This window comes from Lathyrus oleraceus, chromosome 7 (assembly GCF_024323335.1).
Source record: "Lathyrus oleraceus cultivar Zhongwan6 chromosome 7, CAAS_Psat_ZW6_1.0, whole genome shotgun sequence".
Lineage (NCBI taxonomy): Eukaryota > Viridiplantae > Streptophyta > Magnoliopsida > Fabales > Fabaceae > Lathyrus > Lathyrus oleraceus.
This window is the reverse complement of record NC_066585.1, coordinates 543,177,311-543,203,916: the sequence shown is the minus strand read 5'-3', so window position 1 is coordinate 543,203,916 and position 26,606 is coordinate 543,177,311. Positions and strand designations below refer to the sequence as shown.

Genomic DNA, 26,606 nt, shown 5'->3' with positions numbered 1-26,606 from the left:
TGGGATATATTTTTCTTTGATTTGTTAAAAAATGAGGGACTGGAGAGGACAAAAACGTTTGTCCAATGTAACACACATAATTCAATTAACTAATCTAAATTAATTTAGTTGCATTTTATTTAATTATTGAGTATCTTATATGTTTTTAATTATGCAATTGGTGGAAATACGTGTGTTACGTGTTATGTGTGGGTGTTGATGAGTGTATAGATAGTATGGACAATATTTAGATTTCAGTGGATTTTAAATAATTAAAATAAAAATAATAATGAGAATTATTAATAAATAAAATAAAATTAGAGTTAGTAAGAGGAGTGAGGGTATTAGGGGGGAAATAAGGATAAGTTGAGGGTAAAAAGGGGAATAGCCTAATTAAAAGGAAATAGGTGTTTAATAAAATATGGTTTGGAGAACCTGAGAGTACCAGTACGTTTTTTCAGAAGTTGGAGGAAAGTAGACAAGTGTAGAGTAAAGGAAGGGAAACTTAACAAGAGCTCTATGAAGGAGAAGTTGTAACCAAAAGCTTGGATCTTCCTTTTATTCAGGTAAGGGTGAGAATTTGGTTAAATAATAGGGATGTGATGAAAGGGTAGACTAGGATTTCAGTTTCTTTTGATTTATGATAAATTTGGTGTGAATTAGATGTTTTAGGGCATCAGTTTGATGAATGATTTATAAAGAATTGTTGAAAAAGTTGTGTTACTTAAGACAATGATTGGGTTCATCTTGATAAAATTGTATGAAGATGATTTTGTACGTCAAAAATTGTTACTGGTTTAATATTGGAGACATGAAATTGGACGAGTGGATCATAACATGAGAACTCAAATTTTGGAAAAGGTCACAATAACAACCGATTGTGCCATGGGTCAATCAATTGATCTTTGAAAGAAAAATGTCAAATTTAACTATAGTAGCCATGATAATCGATTGTCATCTATAACAACCGATTGTAGCTGTGCAAAATGCGTGAAAATTTGTTTTTAAAAGGTGAACAATCGATTGTCACTTATTATAATCAGTTGCTCCTATTGATTTTGACCATATAATGTTTATATTGTAACTTTTAAACCGTAAGTCCAAACAAAATTTTGTTTGAAGTATTGGAAAGCTAACACGATTTCCTATCTAGAGGTAACATAATTAGAGGTTGAATATGCTGTAATAATATGATTAATTAATGAGAGTTATGTGAAACATGGACGTGTTGTTGATGGATAATGCTATGATTAATATTTTTATGAGTTATGAGTATAAATTGATGTATTATACGTGATGAGTGAAATTGATGTGTCGTTGTGTGTTGTTGAATTAAAGGTGAGTTACATGTATGTTGTAACGCCTCAAACTGCTTTCAAGATTACCGATTGACCCAACAAACCAACATATGTCTTTTCAGCATGCTTTGTCCTCACTCACACGCTTTCTGAGAAACTTCCCAGAATGTCACTTATTCAAATACTACTTAAAGTCAAGCACGCTTAACGGCGAGGTTCTTATTTATTAGGCTACCAAAAAAAATATGCATCTTATTGGTATACGTAGTACTAGTTAATCATTATAAGCCTTCCTTTAATCACGCAACCTCATACCTGCACAACCTCAAAATCTCTTTCATTCCAATGTGAATTTGGTTTTTCCTAGAAACTGCTAGGAATGTCTCATTGTCATGTATCGTACATCGAGAACCACCCTCTCGCCCTCTAGTTTTATATGTAACCATTATCTGCTCTCTTCGACTTCAGGTGTTACATGCTCACCAGCTTCCGCTTCATCCTCGAACTACATCATACTTGGAGAGGTTTAACTCTAATACCAGTTGTAATGCCTTAAACTGCTTTTAGGATTACCTATTAACCCCACAAACCAACACGGGTCTTTTAAGCATGTCTTATTCTCACTCACACGCTTTCTGGGAAACTTCCCAAAAGGTCACCCATCAAAATACTACTCCAAGTCAAACACATTTAACTATGGAGTTGTTATTTGTTAGGCTACCGAAAAGAAGATGCAAGGGTCTTTTCAGCATGCTTTGTCCTCACTCACACGTTTTATGAGAAACTTCCCTGAAGGTCACTCATCCAAATACTACTTCAAGTCAAGTACGCTTAACTGTGGAGTTCTTATTTGTTAGGTTACCGAAAAGAAGATAAATCTTATTGGTATAGGTAGTACCAATTAATAATTATAAGCGTTTCTTCAACCATGCAGTCCCATACCTGCATAACCTCAAAATCCTTCTCATTCCGATGTGAATTCAGTTTTTCCCTAGAAGCTGCTAAGAGTGTCTCATTGCCATGCCTCATGCACCGAAAACCACTATCTCGCCCTCTGGTGTTACATGTAACCATTATTTGCCCTCTTCGACTTCAGGTGTTACATGCCCACCAACTTCTGCTTCGTCCTCGAACTACATCATACTTGGAGAGGTCTAACTCTAATACCATTTGTAATGCCTCAAACTGCTTTTAGGATTACCAAGTGACCCCACAAACCAATACGGGTCTTTTCAACATGCTTTATCCTCACTCACACGCTTTATGGGAAACAAGGTTACCGAAAAGAAGATGCAAGGGTCTTTTCATCATGCTTTGTCCTCACTCACACGCTTTATGGGAAACTTCCACTCCAAGTCAAGCACACTTAACTATGGAGTTCTCATTTGTTAGGCTACCGAAAAGAATATGCATCTTGTTGGTATAGGTAGCACCAATTAATCAGTATAAGCCTTCCTTCAACCATGTAGTCCCATACCTGCACAACCTCAAAATCCCTCTCATTCTAATGTGAATTCGGTATTTCCCTAGAAGTTGTTAGGATTGTCTCCTTACCATGCCTCGTGCACTGACAACTACTCCTTCGCCCTATGGTGTTACATGTAACCACTATCCGCCCTATTTGACCTTGGGTGTTACATCCAGCGTTTGATTTAAAAAATAAATGAGGGATAACACAAATAAAAAATGAAGGACTAGACAAAAATAGGAATTGGAGTCTCATGCTGTTTTGGTTCAGCTCTCATTTCTTTTTCCAATCCAATTGCTAATTATAACACTAACAAAAAATAGTAGTACAAATGAGACATAAAATATTAGATCTAATGGTTGATAATAAGGCATGATGGAAAGATGAGAGAAATGGAATCAGAGGATCCAAATCCTAAAAAATAGTTATCGGTCATAAAATTATAATGAATATTTATGGTAAATATTTATGTTCCCTTGTGGTATCAGAGTTGTTTAGTAAACGAATGTTTTGCTACGCTAGTATGGAACTTCCAGTGTGGTGGAGAGGAGTCCGATAGGCAAGGTTAACATTTCAATGCACAAGTCAGTGAGAGAATGAAAAATAGTATGAGAGTGAGAATGAATTTGAATACTAGAGAATGACAAGATTTGGGAGCGGTTTAAACCAAAAGTAAATAGTGCAGTGTGAATTATGGTCAGTCGTTTGATTGATTATAACAGTTGGTAATGCTCTAGAGGCATGATTGATTTCTTTAGGCGAGGATAGAGAAACATATATTTCTTCGATCAAAGTATCGACTCTTCATATTAAACTTTTTTTGTGTTGATATTGTTCTTTAGAATGGACATTTCACCTACCATGTGTCGCAAGGAAAACTGGGGATATTTCTTTAGTATGGATGGATCAAGATACATTAGACACAATTATACATTCACCTCTGAGGATGGTTTGGATCGAGATTTTACAAAGGTGGGCCCTAGTCTGACTCAAGAGTGCAGAATTGACACTTTGAGCATATTTGACTGCTTGAACTAGTTTGCTTGTCTTTATGCTTTGTCATCAAGATCTCTTCAGGAGTTGTATCATCAAAACCAATATGTTATCAGGGCTAGGCATATCTTGATTAAACCTACAAACACATAGTTCCACATTCTCCGGCTTTTTGATAATGACAATGCATCTCTCAGGGAGATGGTAAAAGAAAAACAGATAGATAAAAAGTTAGAGTGGTTAAACTCGGTTTACTGGTATTTTTAGTAAACAATCATGAGTTTGGTTCACTTAAAAGATAAAATTCGAAAAAATCTCATAGACAATATGTGGATAAGAGTGTAAAGAAAAGTGTTTGTGGTTGATACTTAAATGCTTGAAAATTAAGAAATTGGATGTAAATACATAATTTATTTGTAGAAATAAAGTAAAGAAACAACATAATAATGTCATAAAATAAATGTTTTAATTGAAAAGGCTTAAAGAAATTTAAAACATGGACCCAAACTTATACATTTCTCATAAATTATTTCTCTCTTTGACTTGGATACTTTAGTTCTATATAGAATGAGTGAAAATTTGCAGCCTCGATCCCATACAATGTGATTGACTTATATACTAATACAATAGTAACCACCGACAACTAATAATTCCTAAGGATTTGACATGTATCCCAATATGTAGGTTTCATCTCTATATCTTGCTTCCACACTTCTTCAAGGATAAAACTACTGAAAACCAACCATCATGCTAATAACAGTGTTGGTAACTGCTTTGAACCTCTTAACTGCCTATGTCGAAAGTCATTGGTTGACTCCTATAGTATCGTTGAGACATCTCCGTAACAAAGTCTTTGGACTTGAGAATATCCCAAGTCCCTAACATCAGTCGGACATGTCAATCTCGACCTTGTCGAAGAGTTGACTTGCACAAATCTCTTCGATATTTTGGACATGTTTTGAAGAGAGAATGATCTTAATCTTATGGATCTGCTCCTAAGACTCTTCCAAACATGTAAACACCGAAATGGAAAGCAACATTAAAAGAAAAAAATGCCAACATGTAATGTAAACCGGAAATGGAGACATGAAAGGAATAAGGTGATAAGGTGGTCCGATCGTGTTGAACAATGGCGAGTGAAGAGAGAGGCGAAGCAAACAAATATGGGATGGAAGAGTGAAAATGGAGAGAAAGATTGAAGATGGAGGAGAGTAGAAAGTGTGGGAAATGAAAAAGTGGAAAGAAAATAGGGTATTGAAGTTGGATTTGAAGTAGAAATGTGAAAATGGATTTGGCATCCTATAATAGAAAATGTGGATGATTAAATGAGAACATTAGTTGATTACTAATATACTATTTTGTTAATGTGAAATTATGAAATGAAAAGGGAAATTATAGGTTAATGGATCAATCCAATTTTAATAGGTTGATAGTTGATTTGCTTGTTAAAATAGGGAATTTCTTAATGCATCTTATGTATATTACTTATGCACCACGTGAAAATACTAAAATACCCCATAGATTCCAGAGATGCATCTCCAAACGCACCTTGTAACGATAAATTATTCGGAGATGCATCTCCGTAATATTTTAAAATTCATACACCATGCATTAACCTTAAAGGCTTGACATGCATATTTCCGCTAGCTTTAACTGTGACGAGCTGATCGAGGATATGTTACACTATATGTGCGGTATGGGTATGCCTCCTCCACCTCCTAACCACTGACAACTTAGGGGGTGAGGTCGTGGCCGATATTGATATCTATTATCCATGTTCTTCTTTTCCTTTCCCCACTTTTATCGAAACATTGAGGACAATGTTCGGTTCAAGTGTGAGAGAGGAACTTTATTGCTTTTCTTTTATTATTTTCTTGTTAGATTTACTATTTTCTAGTTTATTTATGTTAATAAGGATTTTACCGCTTTCTAGTTTAATTGTTATTTGAATTGTTAGTTGAGTTAATGCATGTGTTGCCGAGTCTTTATGCGTGATTTCTTATTATTTACTGAGTCTCCCAGTTTGTTGAGCCCTATAATATTTTTTTTTTGCTTGATAAGAGTTGAAATCGGTGGCATGATTAGAAATTATATAGGCTACAAATGAAAGAGAGGCTAGATTGAGGAGACTTGAGAAAATTGATGCAAAACAGGTATCATTCCAACACCTCAAGCCTCCCAAATATGGAGATCAATTTAAATACCTATTATAGCATAACCTTGAGTTCCTGTCTTCTAATAATCCTTGAGTAGTTTATCCAAGCAGTTAGCACCATCTTAAAACACACACTATATAAGAAAGTTGATGCAAATAAGTGAATGATCATAGACTTAAAAAAGATAAATGAATAAAAAGGGAATGTTCCTTCTAAGTTAGGTAACCCTCACCCGGTCATTTAGCCCAACGATAACTTATCCTTCTATTAATTAATGATTAAAGCCAAAGTGCATAAACTAATAAAACCAGATCATAGTCACTAACAGATTTGCCTACTATATGTGTGAAAGAATAACAGACTTAATGTGATTGTGCTAGAATAAAAAAGGATGAAAAATGGATAAGTGACTTAGATTTAGGCATAATGGCATGATTCAGATTGGTTTACATAGGAGTGAGACTTTTGACCGTAAAATGCAGAATTGTGTTTTCACGATATCCTCGTATGAGTATTTGAGTTCTATGGATTCTTTAATTCGGCATACTAAAAGTGTTGCATTTAGACAATTTTCGTATATGCTAGCAGCTTGCTTCAGGACAAGCAATGGTTCAAGTATGAGTCATTTTGATAACCACAAAACACATCACATATTCGACTCGACTGACGTGACATTTTAGCTTGTTTTGTCTCCTTTTTATTGTGTTGTGCTGGTATATTATGTTTGTTTCAGGTATTTTCCAGGTAGGAGCATCCATGCGAAAAAACGAGACGAAAATGGCGAAAAATAGAGAAAATACCAAGATTCTGCACTCATGGCGTTCACCATGGCGCTTGTCATGACACTTGCCATGACATGGTATCCATGGACGCCACCAAGTAAACAAGACCAATCAGGGAGCAACAATTTTACACTCACAGCGTTTGCCATGAGGTCATGGCGTTCGACATGGACCTAAAAGCCATGCTCTCAATCTTTTGCACTCATGGTGTTCACCATGAGGCCATGGCGTCCGCCATGGGGTTTGATACTAGAAAAATAGCCAATTCTTCAATTTTCTCCATTTTTGCTGATTTTTCTCCCATTCTTCCAACACAATTTCAAGATTCTTTATACAAATTTTAGCTCTATAAATAGGCTTAATTGTCAGGTTTTGGAGAATCTCAATTTTTTAGAAATAATTGTTAGGCAGAAAAATCATGTTTGTAAAGCACTTGTTTCTCACACTGAGGACTTGCTGCACTTTAGAGTTAGAATTAGAAATTTCACAGAAAAAATTTGGATCGTTCGTAGTATAATCTTGTCGGAATATTTTTCTCATAATTTGTTTCAGATATTTTGCAGTCCTAGTTTTTGCATTGTTTTAATTTCAGTACATATAATTTATGTTTCTTAACTGTACTGCTATTTTTATTTTGTATGTTGAATTACTACAACTTGCTGAAAACACGCACACACACACGCACACGCACATGCACGCACGCACACGCGGGCACACACACACACATAATTATTGCACTATTTTATTAATTAATCAATTATTATGTTTAGTTTAGTTATTATGCAAAATAATTACCATAGTTTGGTCTTAATAGATATGTCCGGCTAAGCTCTTAGAGTCCCGAATGTAAGGACCGTTGTTTCGACGTGACTCAATAAATATAATAGTAGTGAGTTTCTATAACAAAATTAATTTGTTGGTTCTGAGTTTTATTTCAAAAAGCTAAAAAATTTCCGCGAAAGCGAAAATACATTGATACTTGTTTCAGCGTGAAAGTGTGAAAACGGTATCCGATTATTAAAATCCAGATCTTGAATTTTTAAAAACAGCTACAACGCTTTATTAATTAATTAAGAACTATTACTTTTCAAAAAGGAATTTCGGAATTTCTAAAATTCGATACGAACATTATTTTTAAATTAATAATTCTTCCGAAAATAATTTTTAAAGTAAACTTAGGTGCTTAATTTTATACGAGTCCGAAAGCTATCAGAAAATTACATTTCGGTCTCTGTTTCTATTAATTCTAAAATCAGTTATTTTAATTTGTTTCTTTAGCAAAACTCTTCCCGATAGTCTTAGATTTACAAAACAACGATAGATAACGGTAGGTTGACATTGCTCTCTGTGGGTTCAACATTTTTTATACTATAACTAATATTTATGTGCACTTGCTGAGAGATCATTATGGAAGAAGAACATGGAGAAGCATGGGCTCTAGAAGTAGATGCCTCCGCATGGACAGAGAGAACATGAGCCTCCAAAACCTGACTCTTCCGACTGCACTGATGCATGCTGTGTAGCCATGTCATGCCTTAGTTTATCGTGTCTATCAACCATAATGCCTGAAAATTAGAGTAAATCAGACAATTAGTGCAAGCAAACAACACTACAAACAAGAAAGCAAAAACAAAAACATACTGATATTTTACAGAGATGCATCTCCGGGTAATATGAATCCAAACATTGAAAAATATCGGAGACGTGCAATCCAAACGTTGAAAAACTCCCGAGATAAATCTCCTGAATTTTCGATAACTTTTCAGGTTTGTTAATGGCGACAATGCAGACCACTAAACACACAAAATAAATGGTTTGATCATCATTTTTAGCCAACAAACATGTTTTACACTATGTCTAAATTATCATTCATGCAATTTCTACTAATTTCTCAACTTAATCATCATTTTTTACTCATTTACACAAAAACTCAAAAAACTTATCAAAATATCATAATCATACAATTTTCAGTTTGATCTTGAACTTGAATGATGTTTTTGATATTGATTGAAGATCCTTTGAGTTTGGTTGTTTTATTTTGGACCTAGTGATGCAAAAAAAATTGAGAGATTTTGAAGAGAGTTTTAAGTTTTTTAGAAATAAGGAAGGAGAAGGATTCTGCCGCGATTTAAATTTCAATACTTTATTAATATACATTCTTAAAATAAATTTGAAGATATATCTCTACAATATTTTAACGTTTAATAATAATTTAATGCGTCTAAAAATGCATTTTTAGAATCCGAATATATTTAAGTATTTTGACTTGATGTGACACATGTGCTACGTTAAGAAATTCGCGTCAACATAAAAAAGGCAAACGAATGATTTGAGCCAAAATCAAAATTAAATAAAAAAGTTTAAAATTGCATATACTACCCATAACTATTTAGTTTTACTTATCTAACCCCAAAGATTCTCTCTCCAACAAGTCTATCGATCTCATATTCCGTTAAGTTCTCAAATCGTGCCGCAATCACATCTCCACCACTGCGTCCTGCCGGCGCCACTCAATCACATCAGCGCCTTCACCGTGAACTACCACACAACACCACCGCTCACGACCGACGCCGGAGTTCAAGCTTCTTCCGCCTCTTTGTTGTTCATCCTCGGTGTGTTGTCTTCTTCTTATCAACCCTTTCAATTTTCTCAATTTGCTCTTAAGAAAACTATGGAGTTATGAATGAATCCTAATCTGTTTTGTTTTTGCTTTTGGTTGAATTGCCTGTCACTCTCTATGAAGCATGGACACAACACTTCACACCAAAAATAATTTGAAAAAATGAATAAATTGAAGGTAATCCAAGTGTCAGTGGTGTGTCTTAGTGTCTGACGCGGACATAGACACACATTGCTATAGAGCTCACTTTTATACAATTGATATACAAATTTTATTTGGGTTTATAATTTAATTGTGAGCTTTTGATATGTGAAAATTCCATTTGCTGTTTGTTCCGCTATGTACTAATGTCATGATCATGGTTCTAAAGTTGAAGAATTAGTTTTTGTAATCCTGTTTATTTGTGTTGTGTTGAAGATAAATTATATTTTTGTAAGAATTGTTTGGATCCATTGCTTTGACCTATGATTTACCGTCCCAATGTTTTAATCGATCCGATGACTGGTCCAGGTTTAACAACATTGCTCTAGTGAAATGATAAAAATAAGCTGGAACTTTTAGTGTGAAAGGAGGATGTTAGGCAGTAGAGCAAGGTTGTTGCGCTTCGTTGTGCAATTCAAGCTTTTTCCAACAACATCATTATGCAACAAATCTGCTCAGAGAAGTTCCTTTTGTACATCGGCAAAGAACAGTAACAACAACAGCAAGGAGATCATTACTGATGAAAGGTATCGGCAGCTCGAAAATCTCGACATGATGACTGCCATTAAGATCCTTTTCACTGATCCCCCAAAGAAGAGAAAGTTTGGGTATTTATCCCCCTTCTAATCTCTCTTGCATTTTGTCGAACATCTTCACTACATCCACAATCTTCAACTATTTTTTCAATATTTATGATTAAATAACCATCCTATATTTGGTTTCAATGTTTATGCTTATAGGTAACCAAATTTATAAATAGAAATTCTTACTTTGCATCTCTGTCTTTCTTGATCAGGTTCGACTTCCATCTTGTGCAATTTTTTTTTGCCTGCATGCCTTCCTTGGGTATGATAGCATATTTGATGTTTTCCTCCATTCATTGAACTTGAATTTATTATTACCCGTAGTATTTTCTAAAAAAATTCTACTGCTAACATCTAGCTACAAACATTTTTTCCTTTACTGCTGCAGCTGTCTATTTGGTGGCGCAGTATGCTCGTTATGAAATAAGGACAATGGAAGCGGTATGTTTCGTTTCCCTTTGTAATATTAATAATATGAGTGTTTTTTTGTGCATTATAGAAATGTTGGTTTGATGCATATGATATCTGGATCATCTTACCATTTATACGTCTCTTCGCGTTGAACCATATCAGTTCAGGGATCCATCTTAATGTCCTGTTTATGGAACTCTTTAGATTTGTAACTTCAGTGCAACATAAGTTTTGGTAGAATATTCGATGTATCTGATTCTTTTCATTTTCCAGGCTAGACACCGGTTGTGTATTAATAATTTTCTAGATGCTTTGTAGTTCATGTGTTGTGCGCAGCACCAATGAGTTGAATGCTGAGAATTAATGAGATACTACACAAGTTTAATAACAAAACATTATGATAAAATTGTGAAATCTAATTGAACTTTTGTATGACACCTATTTACATTGTCGGTGTAGCTACTGAACTCGAGATATATGGGGCGCCACTTGTCTACTAATGCCATTTATTAGGAATATGTTACATCTTGGATTATAATTTATTTTCTTGCTGGTAGTTTTTGAATATCCATTTGAGCTTGTGTGTGTTAGAATACTGTCGTCTTCTGGGGTTGATTTTCCCTCTTGATAACGGCCTTTCTCCAAATTAATTCACAGGAAGTGGAGCAGAAAAGGAAGAAGAAGGAAGAAGAAGAAGCAAAGGAAAGAGAAAAAGAATTGGAACTACATCCTCCTGAGGAAAAGGAAGCAAATTCGCTGCTGTCAGAGGTGAATGTAAGACTTGACAAACTTGAAGAGACTGTAAAGGAGATTGCTGTTGTAACAAAGAAGCAATCACACAGTAACATAAACACAAATCAGGTAACTGGTGATGAGAAAAAAAAACCAAATAGTTTTGCACCAATGAACACTAGTGGAGGCAAGGATGATTCAAAGTCAGAATTAGGTGAAGAAAGTAAGGGTTCAGTGGGAACTCCAAGTTCTTCTCTTCAGAATCCAACAGGCCAGAATCAAAGCGGAAAAGCTTCTTAAGGTGGTTATTTCTTAAGAACATTTTTGAAGGAAAAAAAGTATATAATTTATCAAAAGCTGTACTGCAGGGTTCTTATTGATATATTTTTTTCTAAGAAGTGAAAAGTTTAAAATTATTTATAACAACTTACCAAATCTGCCACCCTCTTCCCTCCTAGGGGAATTTTTTTTAAAAATTTTTTATGTTGAGAAGGAAAATTCAACTGGAAAAGCTATCTTTGGTGTATCAGTTTGATTGTTGGTGGAAAATTGAAAGCAATTCCAAGCTGAGTTTTGTGCTGTCTGCAATCATGTAAGACTGAGAGTCGAGTAAAACGATAGATATTATCATTTTACTGGATTCTCACTTGCATACATCTCTCTCTGAAATGATTGACTGGATATCATGCTTAACATCTCTCCCATGATCACTTTGCTTGTTGGAGAAATTTTGATGCATCATGCACAACATCTCTCCCTGAAATGATTGACTGGATCCCATGGTTCTCTCTAGCCACAAGGTGCTAACTGAGTATTGCTATCAATGAGTGGCTCAATAAAAAAACTTATTCTTTAAATGAAGTTACCAGCTCAATTGTGATCACATTGGATTGATATTAACTCCACACTTAAGTGTGTTTGGGCGAAAAAAACACCTTTTTGTTATACCTCTCTTCTCACCTCTACTATTTAGAAGAAAAAAAAAAAATCAGGCATAGCGATGTTTTTCTTCAAATTTGCGTTTTTTACGACATGAAGCGAAATGATCCTTCAAGAATATTTTTCATCTAATTTTATTTTAATGATTTTGGTTATCACAACAACATTAAAAAAAATTTATGCATATAAACTCTTTTAAATGCCAAATTTCAAGAACTCTCTTAAAATATACTACATTCATAATTTTTATATTAATTGATTTTACTTAAATATCAAATTCTTACTTTTTGTTTTAGTATTTTAAAATGCATATAATTTTAATTTATTAATAGAAAAGTGCGGGACTCTTAAAATAAGAGTTGTTTGTGATAAAGAAACCGCCAAACATAAGTTAACAAAGAAACCGCCAAATATAAGTTAACTGTGATGCATATTTAAAACTAATAAAATCTTTATTTTTTATTTGATTTAATTGTAGTTTTGATCACTACAATTAAGAGATAAATATATAATTTTATTTTTGAAAATTATATTTTGAATTTATTAAAAATTTATGATTAATAATTTTATTGGTTTTTAGATATAAATTTTCTATTAAGTTTCGTAACATGTGTTCTTGAAGCATAAGTTAGTATTACCTTAATTTTTATAGTTTTAATATAACCTTTATTTTTTAACCTTTAAAAATGACAATTTTTTCTTGAAAGGGGTATTTGTGATATATAATTAAAGTTATTATTTAGTTAGATACTTATCATATAATTTACTTGAAGTGCAAGTAACTTACCAGTATATAAATAGATTAGTGTAGTTCAGTTTTATTAGTTAATAACACAATCATCTCTCTCTCTCATTTCCCATCCAAAACTTTTGGTTCGTTCTTTTTGACAGGAAATTCAAAAATTGCACATCGGTGGTCGTGTTTTAAGGAACCGTGAATCCTATTTGCTGCAAAGATGAATGGTAGCAATGATATTCCCAATTCTCTTCCAATTATTCATGGAAAAAATTGGATCCGATTGAAAAAAACAAATGCATTCATTATTTGGTTTTCATGAAACCCTATAAATGGTTACTAATAGCGTTCCAGAGCTTGCTAAGAGAATCACTCACAAGGAAGCCAAGAAGAAAGATTGCAATGTTACATTTTTTATTCAATTTACAGCAGATACAACGAATTTAGACCAAATTTATAATGTTGAATCAGCAAAGGAGGCATGGGATATTCTTGTCAAGTATTATGGAGGTGGTGAGAAGGTTAAAGTTGTCAAATTATAAACATTGCGAAGGTAATATGAGTTACTGCAGATGGGATAAGATGAAAGGATTAAATGATATGTCTCGAAGGTGCAAAATCTTGTCCATCTCATGAAAGGTTGTGGTGAAGTCCTAACTGATAAGATGATAATTGAAAAGGTAATGCATACATTGACCTCTCACTTTGATCACATTATTGTAGTCATTCAAGAATTCAACAATATTGAAACTTTAAAATTGGAAGATTTAGTTGATTCGTTGGAGGCACATGAGTTAAGGATTTTCGAAAGGAAAAAGGTTCAAGATTCAATACAACCACTGCAGACCCAAACATGGAAGAAGCATGGTGGTTTCAACATATTCGAGGGCAAATGAGACAAAAGTTAGAGCAAGAAGTCTTGGGTGAACTCTTAAAAGCATAAGGTTGATTATATATGGCTTCTAAATCCTAGAAAAGAGGAGAATGAACCTTATATCAGAAAGACAAACAGGAGAAGAAAAGTGTGCAACGCTATAACTATGAAAAGTGAGGTCACTTGGCAAAGAATTGCTGGTACAAGAAAGACAAGGGAGCGATAAAAGGCAAGGATGATAAATGAGCAAACCTTGCACGCAAAGATTCAGATGGTATGGTGATTATGGATGCAGTTGTAAATGAGCATGTCGACTTCAAGAACTGGTTCCTCGAATCATATGACTGGTCGAAGAGTGTGGTTAGAAAATTTTGACGAGCCGAAGAAGAGCAAGGTCAAGCTTGTACATAATAGCTCATTGCAAATAGAAGGTACTGGCAACACAGTTATTCAAAAGAGTAATTGAGCAAAAGATATCATCAAAGATGTACTTTATGTACCTAGCATGAAGTGTAATATGCTAAGTGTTAGACAATTGGTCGAAAAAGATTTCTCAGAGGTTATGAAAGATGGAGCCTTTAAATTGTTTGACACCCATAATAACTTCGTCTTAAAATCTCCTATGTCGAAGAATAGGATATTTAAAACCATGATCAGTTCGACTGAGGTACAATGCCTAAAATAGTTGTCGACTACAAGCATAATTAGCTATGGCATTTGAGTTTTGACAATTTAAATTTTAGGTCACTCAATCAACTTATTACTTAAGATATGGTAACTGGTATACCAAGTCTTGTGATGGCCGACAAACTCTGTGAAGGTTTCTTAGTAGAGAAGCAATTCAGGAAGTCTCTCGTTTCGACTATGTCAATGAGATCCTCCTGCATACTATAAGTAATACATTCAGATGTATGTGGCCCGCTTGAGGATCAGACCATAGGTGGAAACATATATTTTGTCTCATTTGTTGATGAGTACAGTTGAAAGCTTTGGATTTATGTGATCAGACGCAAAAATATATTATTTTCAATCTTTAAGAGATTCAAAATGCTTGTCGAAAACCAGAGTGAAAAGAAGATCAAGGTTTTACGAACAGATGGAGATGACGAATACACATCCAAAATATTTGAAGAGTTTTGTGCAAAATATGGGATTGATCATGAGGTAACTCCTCCTTACACACCTCAGCATAATGAAATAGGAGAAAGAATAAACCGAACCATATTGGATATGGCAAGATGCATGTTGAAACAAAAGAACTTGCCAAAATCCTTATGGGGTGAAGCAGTTACTACTACTGGTTATATTATGAATAGGTTCCCTACCAAGAAACTGAAGAACAAGGTTTTTAAAGAAGTATGGAGTGGAAAACGATCATCGGTGAGTCATCTGAAGGTGTTTGGCTCTATTTGCTACAAGTATGTTCCTGATGCAAGGAGAAGGAAGCTTGATGATAAGAGTGAACCTATGATTCTAGTAGGATATCATAAGAGTGGAGCATACATGCTATTAAATCCAATGAATGATAAAATCATTATGAGTCTAGACATCATGATTACTGAGAACTCTGTATGGGATTGGAATTCAGGTGATGCAATTAACAAGCCATTGATGAGTTATGACATTGGTGAAGAAAGTAGCGAGCATGAAGAAATTCCAATTCTTAACATTCTAGTCACAATTAACGTTGAAGCAGACAATAAAGAGGGTGTGGCTAGCACAAGCCAAAGATCTCAAAGAGCCAGCATTCTCACAATAAGGCTTCAAGACTATGAAGTGGTCGATGATGGCGAAGTCACACTAGATGGAGATTTGATTCATTTTGATTTACTTGTAGGTGCTAAAACAATAAACTATAATGAGACCTTAAAGCATAAACAATGGAAGACAACTATGATCTAAGAGTTACAAGCGATCGAAAGAAACAATACATGGGAGCTAGTCGAATTGCCAACACGCACAAAAGCTATCAAAATAAAGTGAGTGTTTAAGGTGAAGCACAATCTTGATGGATCGATTGCAAGACATAAGGCAAGATTAGTAGTTTGAGGTTTTCTTTGGAGAACAAGACTCGACTACTCTAAAGTATATGCATCAATAGTAAGATTGGAAACTGTCAGGTTGGTGGTAGCCTTGGCATGCAAGCAAGCCTGGTTGACAATCACTTAGATGTGAAATCAACATTTTTAAATGGTCCCATGAAGTCACGTGTGTCACACAACCTCTTGGGTTTGTGATATAGAAAGACATGGGGAAAGTGTTTAAGTTGCATAAAGCCCTTTATGATATCAAACAGGCACCTAGGGCATGGAACAAGAAAATAAACTCATACTTAGTCAAATTGAGATTCATCAAATGCAGGTCTAAGTATGATGTCTATGTACAGGTCATGGCATAAGATATAGCCATCATCTGCTTATATTTCGATGACTTGCTAGTGACTGAAAATAACATGAAGAACTTTCGAAGTTCAAGGAGCCGATGAAGAGGGAATTTGAAACGTCGGATATGGGAAACTTGTCGTATTTCCTGGGAGTGGAATTTTAAATTTCCAAGCAAGGTATAATGTTGCATCAAAGGAAGTATGTCAAAGAAATACTCAAGAGATTTAGGATGGATGATTCGAATCATGTATCCTCACATGTTAAACCTAATATGAAACTAGAGAAGCATGGAGAGGAGGACAAGGTCGATGTCACTTTGTTCAAACAAATTGTAGGATCTCTGAGGTATGTGTGCAACAACATACCTGATATAGACTACTCATTCAGATTGGTAAGCAAGTACATGGATGGACCAAAGGTGTCACACCTTAAAGCTGCAAGAAGAATCCTAATATACCTAAAAGGATCAATACACTATAAAATCATGTTTCCTCGAGATTCTGAAAGCAAAGAAGTTGTTATTGATTGCTATTCATATATTGATTGGTGTGGCGATAAGGAAGATCGAAGATGCACAACTGATTATTTCATTCAAGTATTTGGTGCCCCAATCTCATGGTACTCGAGAGAGCAACATGTGATGACATTATCATCATGTGAGGCTGAGTATATAGCATAATCATATGCTGCTTGTCAAACAATCTGGATCAGATCTGTACTGGATGAGATGAAGGTCGAAATGAAGCTACCTTTGGTGTTGCAGATCGACAATAAGTCAACCATTAATCTTGCAAAGAATTCAGTTCTGCATGGAAGGAGTAAACACATTGATGTTAAATTTCATTTTCTAAGGGAAAATGTAAATTAAGGTAACTTGAAGTGAGTCATTGCTCGAGTAAAGCACAATTTACTGACATTTTCACCAAATGATTGAAGATCGACAGATTCCTGACTTTGAAAAAGAAATTATGAATAGTTCAGATCGATTATAATTAACTTATGTTTGATAACTTAAATTATAAGGAAGTATGTTGTGATATATAACCCAAGTTATTAGTTAGTTAATTACTTATTTAATATGTAAGTTACTTGAAGTGCAAGTAATAATTCAATTTCATTATTCAATCATACAATTACTTTTTATTCTCTTAATATCTCTCTCATTTCTTCCCCACTCAAAACGCTTATACCCTGACCGTGCTGATTTAATGCCCAAATTTAATATGTCTCTCATTTCTTCTTATTATTAAGATTATAATGATTTTCAAATTATTTGCATATTTTAGCTCGATCAATAATATTAGAAGGTTGAACGCCATCATCAAAATTCGAATTGTGTGAATTTTTAGTAATTATTATTAATTTATTTACCTATAAAAAATATTATGTTAACTATTTTATTATTTGATTGTAAATTTTATTTTTGAATGAAAAAAAGTTTTACGAATGGATAATTTACTAAAATAGATGAATAAAATGCACATCATTTCAAGAGTTTATTTGCCTAAATTTTTTAAAAAAATTAATGTGTGTAAATATTAATCTCTTTTATTTGCCTAATAAAAGTTTTGAATTTTTGGGACTCATAGATTCATTCTCACTTGTTTATCATAAACCCTAAACCCTTCCATCTAATTCTAAACCCTGCACTTGCGTTTTCCAATCCCAGTGTCCGGTGTTGTGTTCTTCAATGGCACGCTTGCTCCGTTCCTTCAGAAAAACCCTAACCCTAAATCCCCAAATTCACATTCAACAACAACGACTATGCATTTCTCATCCTCCTATCATCATTTCCCGAAGAACTTACATCTCCGAAATGCGCAAAGAAGCTTTCGAAGGAAACATTTCCAGACTCCTTCGTAACGAAATCCAGTATGAGATTCAATCCTCGTCTTCTTCCAAACCCGTACGTTTTTTCCCCTTTTCGTTATTTGTAGTTGATTTCAATTTAGCTTTTATTATGGACACAGTTTTTTTAGAAGCACTTATTTTTTTACCCTTAATTATCTCTGCAATTAGCATTTTTTTGGGTGAAATCCAGTTTTCCTCTGTTTGATTAGGCTGAGTTAAACTTTTTGATGTGAAAAATAAGGGGTATGTTCTTGTTTTGCAGCCTACTAACAAGTTTGGTTCCTTTATGGTGGATGGCCGACCTGGTGAGCGATGGATTACATTGAATAGACAATTTGCCGATGAAAATATTAAAGTTGAAGTCACCATGTTTGATGGAGCTGCCCCTGCCCCGAAAGCAAGTGGTGGTGTGGCTAATTCAGATGAAGTGCAGCTACACATTACCTTAATTGTCAATATCTACAAGGGAGATGGTGGTGTGCTGGAAATCATGTGCTCTGCTTGGCCAGATAGTATAGAGATAAAAAGGCTGTTTGTACGTGCGGGCAAAGATACTCCAGCTGAGCCCTATGCTGGTCCTGACTTTGAGTAAGTTTACTTACTCATTTGGTACATACCCTAATTGTTTGCTTACAATTCGACAATTAGTGCTGTTAAATAGGGGCTATATCACTACAATATAGTGGAATTTGAACAAGTTACTATTGTTTCGTGATTTGCTATTTAAATATTGTCAGACACTATAGTGGCACTAGAGAATTGTTGCATAGCAGAAGTTGAAGGGAGCAGTTATTTTCTACCATCCGCAATTGACAACACTGCTTACAATTTTGGATGACAGTTAGATTTAGATTTGTGTTTGCACTTCTTGATGATGTTTCTTTACAGGGAATTGGATGATGAGTTGCAGGATGGCCTTTATGATTTCTTGGATGCAAGGGGTATAGATAATAAACTAGCTACTTACTTGCATCAGTACATGAAACACAAGGACAAAACGGAGCTAATAGGATGGATGGAGAAGGTTAAATCTTTTATTGAAAAGAAATAAGTGCGTTGAAATTTATAAATGTTCTAGATGAGATAAACCATGAGATCATATCTCTTGTCTATTTTGTCACTGAAGTTTATTTCAAAGAAAATAAACACTTATTTTTTGTTCACTTCTTTGGAATAATCATTGTTTGTAGAAATTGTATAACTAAATACGAAATGACCATATTGTATTTATGTTTTTTTTTCTGGGATCCCTTTTTCCCTATGAAGAGTGAAAACATGTTGCGCGGCATCTTAAATGGAAGATTTTATTCTTGAAAAATTATTGTTTCATTTGTGTTTATTATTATGATGTCTGCATTACAATCTATGATCAGTGACTAACATTGTTCTAGGAACAATTGCCTAATAGCGGCCAGAAGCCGAATAAGGGCTGTAATTGTTTTCAGATTGTTCAAATTAATGGCTGAACAGGATAAGACTCCGCAAAAGTGCATACATGAAATAATTTTTCCTTGAAGTATAATTTACTAATTTTTTTCATCCATGAACTTCTTCAAATAATCTCACTTATGAACTATTCTTTCTTGTCTCAGAATCATAGGATCATGTATGGCTTGATCCATGGTAATGCTATCTCCACCCCTTCTTTTGAGATTCTTTCCCACTCTCCTTTAATTGTTTTTAGAATTTCCTATAATACCTTGAATCCTGTAGTGTTTTGGTGCATGGTAGAATTGTATACAAGATTAGTAATATGCTTAAAGATAATGAATCCTTACTACAGTTTTGTCAATAGAGTAATCTTGAAAGGACCAGTTAGGTTCAGGTGAACATATCCAATAAAAAAGTCTTTGATAGAAAAAGACATCTGAGTATAATTATTGTCTTTCTATATTTGGTAAGGTGAGAAGGGATGTTCAAATTAACTTAAACCATAAAATTTGCCGACATGAGTTTCTTTAGAGAATTAGAGATGAAGTGATTATGACTTGACTTATTTGGTTGAAAGGCCACTGAACTATATATATATAATAAAATAGTAGTTGTTAAACTATATCATCTGATATATGCTACTATTTTGTTAGAATCAATGCATACAACCAGTGATACCAAAGTATTGGTAGAATAAAAAGAATATAATAAGAAAAAACATGCACTGTTTCACTAGCCTAACTAAGATGTTGATGTTAAAACTCAAGTTTCATGTACTATCTATTAATGAAGATGAGGACATACAATCTCAAATTTGATTATTCATATAAAATCTTGATGAACAAGAAGCATATTTTACTTCGAATGATAGCTCCCTGTGTTTTGTTTTTTTTGTGATTCTTTCTTGGTTAGGAGGCAAAATGAATATCTTATTGGATGAATGGTGAAAGACTTAGGTATGCCACCACAAGTAAAATAGACAGCTCAACTAAAGTACTGCTTATGGAAATAAAATATATCAAACTCATAATCCATGTTAGGAAACATTCTTAGATCTTACAGATTATAATTAACTGTCATAATGACTAGACTTTCAGTTGCTTTTGAACTGAATTTCATCATAATAGTACTTGTGTTTCATGATTAACATGAGATTAGTGTAAACCTCATGTAGAGATATATGGACCTACAAATTTGAAGTGTACATAAGATATCATTAGTTGAGAAATCACTGTTTAAGATTTTAATTAATACTCCCTTCATCCCACATTAAACATCACTTTTTAATTTTATATTGATTATATTTTTTCAATTGTACATCTAATTTATATATTACATGCACCACTTTTAGTTTAATAATATTCTACTTTGTATTTATGATATTGATAAATAGTACTTAATAAAGGTAATCTAATATATATATATATATATATATATATATATATATATATATATATGGTGAAATTTTAACACACTAGTTTGTCGTAGAGCAGAGAAGTGAGATATTACAAGTTTGAATGCTTATGCAATATTTTATCATGAGTTTGTACGTATATATTTTAGGTTAAATTATAATTTTGGTTTCTTTGTTTTGTTTGATTTACGAAATTAGTCTTCCTATTTTAAATTCAAATAATTTTGGTCTTTCTATTTTAAATTCAATCAGTTTTAGTCTCTCTCTCACATTCTTTTCGTAGAAAATCGATGAAATTTTTTGTTTTTTAACTTATATTTTTATCTACAAAGTTTAATAATAGATTTATATACAATGATTTGTCGCATTTTACAAATAACTTGTCATTTAAAAAATGAAAACATCATTAATTTTAAGTTTAAAAATATGAGAGGATGATCAAAACTGTTTAATTTTAAAATAGGTGATCAAACCTATTTAAATTTAAAATAGGGGGATCAATTTCGTAAATAAATAAAATATGAGAATCAAAATTGTAATTAAACCTACTTTATATGTGTGAAATGATCGATAAATAATTTATTGCGGGTAACTCAACGGAAAAGGATTCTCTCATGTCACTTGAGAGTGTTCTGATATCTCAACCCTTAATTTGCTAGATGAAACAAAAAAGAAATGAGAATTTTTGAAAGAAAAATAGAAAAGTGGATTCAAGGGTGTAGCGGTTTACGGTTCAATCAACTCACAAGGTAAATAACTTATGATATTAATAAATCAATAAATATTTAAAAAATTAATTATCTTAAGACATTAGGGTAATTTTCTTTTTGAAATGATATGATATTGATATCATATCTAAAGAGTTATTTTGGCTTAGTTCCACATGGTTTACCCCACCAACTTCTTTGATTTCAATAGAGAATGTCCATTTCTCCAACCACAAGTGGGTTAAAGTAGAAGTTAGTGACACATTTGCAACCATTAAAACATTCAATTCATTTCGGTGGATCAATTTTTTCAACAAGTACGAAAAAAAAATGACAGTCACTAACTTCCAAATGTCTACAGTAGATCTTTGTCACCCAATATATGTGACATACATCTTGTACCTTCATTCAAATAGTCCTAGGTTGACATTTAGTTCACTGTCAAATTCAATTATTTTTATGTTTTTTTTTTACTCCCTCGCAAGAAGTGAACTTAAATAACTATTTAGTATTACATTTTATGAGTTACAAAAATACAATCATAACACGTCGGTATCAGTAATAATTTTAAAAAATAAATTAAATATAAATATATGTCAGAGACTGAACACATATTTAATACGAAAATTCTGTGTTAGACAAGTTGTTAATTGTGGAAGCAAAACATGCTCATACATTTTGGATTTTTCTGCTCTAAAGGAAACCTTAAAAGATAAAGTAAACAATCTCAACCTTTCATGAATAAATCTAAATGAGTTGGAGTATATTACTTATTTTACCCTATAAACAAACTTTATAGTTCATATTAGTTGATAACTAAGTAAAAGCATGACCCAAATATATTAAAAAAATCTCAGTTATATAACTGCTTATGTTCTTGGATGAATCAAAGACACATGCAGAAGACCAATCAACCTTTATTACTTTCAAATCAATTCTTTAAAATTCACCAAAAACAATTATAATAATCAGCAAGTAATTTATTTTTATGACAAAACATAAAGCAAATAGCAGCAAATCAGAACCTCTTGTAAGTAATCAAAATGCATTCAAACCTGGTTGAACAAGAGAGATACATGAAAACAAAACAAGTGAAGAAGGAAGAAAAAAAAGTTGAAAGCTCTTTAGCTAATGAGAAAATGAACTGTGTTATTTTTTTTGGTCTCGACGCTCCGGTTTTCTAGAGTTCAACCGGGAGATAAGTAACGTCTGATCAATGATTGTTCGGATTCGAACAAATGACATGTTGTTTGAATGAGACTATACTTTAGAGCTTAAGGGACAAGTCAAGCTTCTGCAACTTGTCTTGTTTAGACTTCAAATGTGAAATGCTGTTATCCAATAAGTAACCTCCAAGTCCAAATCCTTCATTCACAAGACTTTTAGGAAACATAGCTACCCTTTGAATGCCACTGCCAAAAGATGGTTCAGTTTCATTCCTCACATGAAAGTTTCCAGATGGAGGCTTTCCAATTGCTGGTTGTGAATCAAAAATCTGTCTTTTCCAACCATTTTGTCCATTTGAACAATATCCAAAAAAGGGTGTTTGTGTTTGTGTTTGATAAGAAGGTTTGTTAATCATAGAATGCACTTGAATGCCAAGTGATTTGTTGCATAAGCCATAAGAAGGAAGAGAAGAAGGCATGCTAGTTGTATAGCCTCTTCTCGCCAAAGTTCTTTCGCGCTTATGCGCGTTCTGGTGTCCTCCTAGTGCTTGCGAGCTATAGAATTTTCTTTGACAGTAGTTGCATGAGAAAACTCTTGGATCAAGTTCATTTTCATGACTAGATTCCGACGAGCTTTCTGATAAATTCGCATGGAAACAGTTGAGGAGGTTTAGTTCCGGCTTTGATTCATCCTCGCATGAATCTTTGCTAGAGAGACTTAGATCAAGTACAAGTTGAGAAGATGATTCATGTTTGTGTTTTGTAGTAGTATCCATAGAAGTTTTTTGGCATGAAAGATTCGAGTTTTTGAGATGGATATGGATATGGCTATGGCTTTAGAAGACTCATGATTAATATAATGCAAGTATAAGCTTAGTATTGTTGTTATCTAAGTTTGGTTTAACTGCAAGAGAGATGAAGTTTGTTGTAAATGTTGTAACAACAATAAATGCTTAGTGCTATGTATAGAAATAGATAGCACTATTTTACAGTTACAAGGTCTTAATATAGAGAGACCTAAAACTTAAGACATCTATTTGTGTGAATATGAGAAAAGGAGAAACAGAGAGAGAGAAAGATTTGTATTGTATACTAGTTTGATTGGAACTTATGTAGAGCACTATTCTACAATTTACTAGTGCATAGATTCTCTATTGTCCTAGAAGGATTTGTATCCTTTTTAGGTCATAAATTCACGCATTTCATGTTATCATTATCTCAATGACTGATAAATCGAGAGTAGACTGTTTGACCTTGATTCAGAACGACAAAAAATATTTTGAGTCGTTAGATAAATCTGTTGAAATTTTTTTAATGATTTTATTATTGTCTTCTAAGATGTCTCTCTACATTTTTTTATACTTGTATATATGCCTTTTTATTGGTATATTCATGTCTAGAGGTTTGGACATGATAGATAAGATCAATAGCTTACTTTTGAATTTAAGAATAATGTATTGTTGTAAAATGGACTTGTCTTATAAAAGGTGTGGTATTATGAATTTCTTAAACCTGTTGGTGGATTTGCATTATCTTTGGGGAAACTCTTTTGTCATTGTCTTCTTGCTGCACTATTGTTGTTTATGTGATAGATTATAGACTTGTCCCCGTTGTCAACTTATTCAATTAGCAACTTGATATTCCAATATTTTTCTTTAGTCTCGAAGTGGTAACAACCACCCAAGACTCACACACAACAATCAGTATCAAGACACGAATCTTGATGATAACGTCCAACCTAATATTAATATATTAATATATTATTGTTCTCTGGTATGTATTTTAGGTGTTAAATGAAATCAGATGATTTATTTTAAATGAAAAAGATGTAATATATATAAATAGTAACTTTTCAAAATGAAACTAATGTAATTTATTGTTACAGATCCCCTTTATGACATCCCAGTGAAATTTTGAATCAAATGTACTTGTGATGTTTCATGTGTCCCATATTACAGTGTTTTATTTTAATTTATCATGGTTGATATGACACCACAAACTAATGTCCCCAGTTTTTTTAGAAACAATTGCTTTTTCATAGTTGGCCATGGGTCCTTCCTTCCTTTATGTTTTTTCCTTTGTATCCTTGTTAAGATCATAATGCTTCACCTTAATAATTAATAATTGAGGCCTAGTTTATGAAATTTTCAAAATAAATTTGTAATATTTTAAACAAACAAAATAATAATATTCAATATAAACTCACACAACTACACATATTATTTTAGGTTGAAGGAAATAACTCAATTAATTTAAAACGATTGATTTAAGAGTTAAAAGAAATTAGAAATTTTAAATTTATGTTCCAACAAAAATATAAATATATACTAATAATTTGTCATTAAAAAAAAACTGTAAAGTTTTGGGTTTGAATCAAATATATGATAATTGATCTAATATTATCGACACGTACGAGGTGAGTTATGATTTATTATAATATTTTTTATTCTATTCAATTTTCAGTTGAATGATCATATTCGTATTTCAAATTTTGACTATTTTTTTAAAACATTAGTTCTTATTGACATTGAAAATGTCTAAATTTATTTTAAAGTATTAGCTAAATTAGGTGACATATGAATTTGTCATGGAAAATGTTAGGTAAGGTTAAGATTCCATAATTATACATTACAAATCTTAACTATTGTTAATTATATGAACTCTATTAAAATTTAAAGCAAACCAAATTCTAAAACCAACTAAAATTGCTATTATATTAGATATGATCTAATCTCACAATGCTATGAGTAAAGTAACCATTTCATTTCCTTTTCATGAAGGTAGCAGCCTTTTTTGTTTGCTTGCAACCTCATTTTATTGTGATTGAGACAACAACCAATTGACACAAAGTGTTGTACTACATAAGCAACTCAGGCTGCATGTACGGATGGCTTTAGAAAAACACATGTTTGAAACATAAAACATTGTGACATTTGATGGGTAAGTAACAGCTTTCTGAGCTTGTTAATGTAACTCATCTGCCTCTCCTTGTGCTCATTCATATTGGCTTGGAATCAAATCCTTGACAAGAAAGGACAGTGACAAGAAAAGGATAAGTTATATGTTTGCTTCCAATTGGTAAAAAAACTACTAGCTTTGAAGTTTTTTTTAACTATTAGAATATTATGGAGAAATCAGCTGTAAATTTTCTTATATATTAATTTTGTTGAAGTTCAAATTGTTGAAGATTTTGATAAAGTCGAGAAGTCAAAATCTAATGTTAGAGCTTACATTAATGTTATATCATCATAATATAAATTTTGTAAATGAGAGAGATATACAAGTAGATGATGATAATTTAACTAATGACCAAAAATCTCATCACGATGGACCTATTAAAAAGGCTCCCTCTGAGCCGTCGATTGAGTTTGAGTGGAGAAGATTTACTAGATAACATCAAGTTTCTCAAAGACATCCTCCATGCGAGTATGTGATAATCACTGATAGTGGAGAGCCTAAGTACTACCAAAAGGTCATTTCAAATGTTGATAAAAAAAGAGGTTGAAGGCTGAAGCTAGCGAAAATATACCCGAAAGCATCGCACGTTCGAACATACAACAAAATCGCCATCAAACTTTATTTATTCTCGAAGGAAAGGGAAAACATCGATAAAATCAGGGAGAAAGAGATAACTGGTGTAAGACCCCAATTTTGACCCTAAGATCCCTCATGCTATTCACATCATATGCATTAGCATTGGGATCATACCTTGACATCCTCCCCACCCCTTACTCATTGGGTTTATTTTGGGAGAGATCACCAAGCATCATGTGATTGTATCATACTTTTTATTTTATCATTTACTAACCAAAATACCAAAAATATGTCTTTGCATTTGTCTACTTCTTTTGTAGGTAAGGCACATGATCACCTTTGATTC

At 33.1% G+C, this 26,606-nt stretch overlaps 3 protein-coding genes across 4 annotated transcripts; 2 read left to right on the top strand and 1 right to left on the bottom strand.

The window, feature by feature from the left end:
- The first annotated feature begins 8,994 nt into the window (after positions 1-8,994).
- Positions 8,995-11,640, top strand: LOC127105363 (uncharacterized). 2 transcript variants are annotated; one of them, XM_051042535.1, is made up of 6 exons: positions 9,046-9,288; positions 9,420-9,473; positions 9,807-10,105; positions 10,294-10,343; positions 10,470-10,522; positions 11,150-11,640. In XM_051042535.1, exons 3-6 carry the CDS (start codon positions 9,870-9,872, stop codon positions 11,522-11,524), a joined length of 714 nt encoding a protein of 237 aa, XP_050898492.1. In that variant the 5' UTR covers positions 9,046-9,288; positions 9,420-9,473; positions 9,807-9,869; the 3' UTR covers positions 11,525-11,640. The 2 variants fall into 2 exon arrangements, with proteins under 2 accessions (XP_050898493.1, XP_050898492.1); XM_051042536.1 differs by lacking the exon at positions 9,420-9,473 and having other exon boundaries at positions 8,995-9,288.
- A 6,083-nt stretch (positions 11,641-17,723) lies between these two features.
- Positions 17,724-19,244, top strand: LOC127105362 (uncharacterized protein At2g39795, mitochondrial). Its single transcript, XM_051042534.1, has 3 exons — positions 17,724-18,063; positions 18,271-18,596; positions 18,897-19,244. Exons 1-3 carry the CDS (start codon positions 17,848-17,850, stop codon positions 19,057-19,059), a joined length of 705 nt encoding a protein of 234 aa, XP_050898491.1. The 5' UTR covers positions 17,724-17,847; the 3' UTR covers positions 19,060-19,244.
- A 3,221-nt stretch (positions 19,245-22,465) lies between these two features.
- On the bottom strand, positions 22,466-23,804 carry LOC127105360 (zinc finger protein 1). The gene has a single exon (XM_051042533.1). The coding sequence runs from the start codon at positions 23,500-23,502 to the stop codon at positions 22,828-22,830; it is 675 nt and encodes a 224-aa protein (XP_050898490.1). The 5' UTR covers positions 23,503-23,804; the 3' UTR covers positions 22,466-22,827.
- Positions 23,805-26,606: the final 2,802 nt, after the last annotated feature.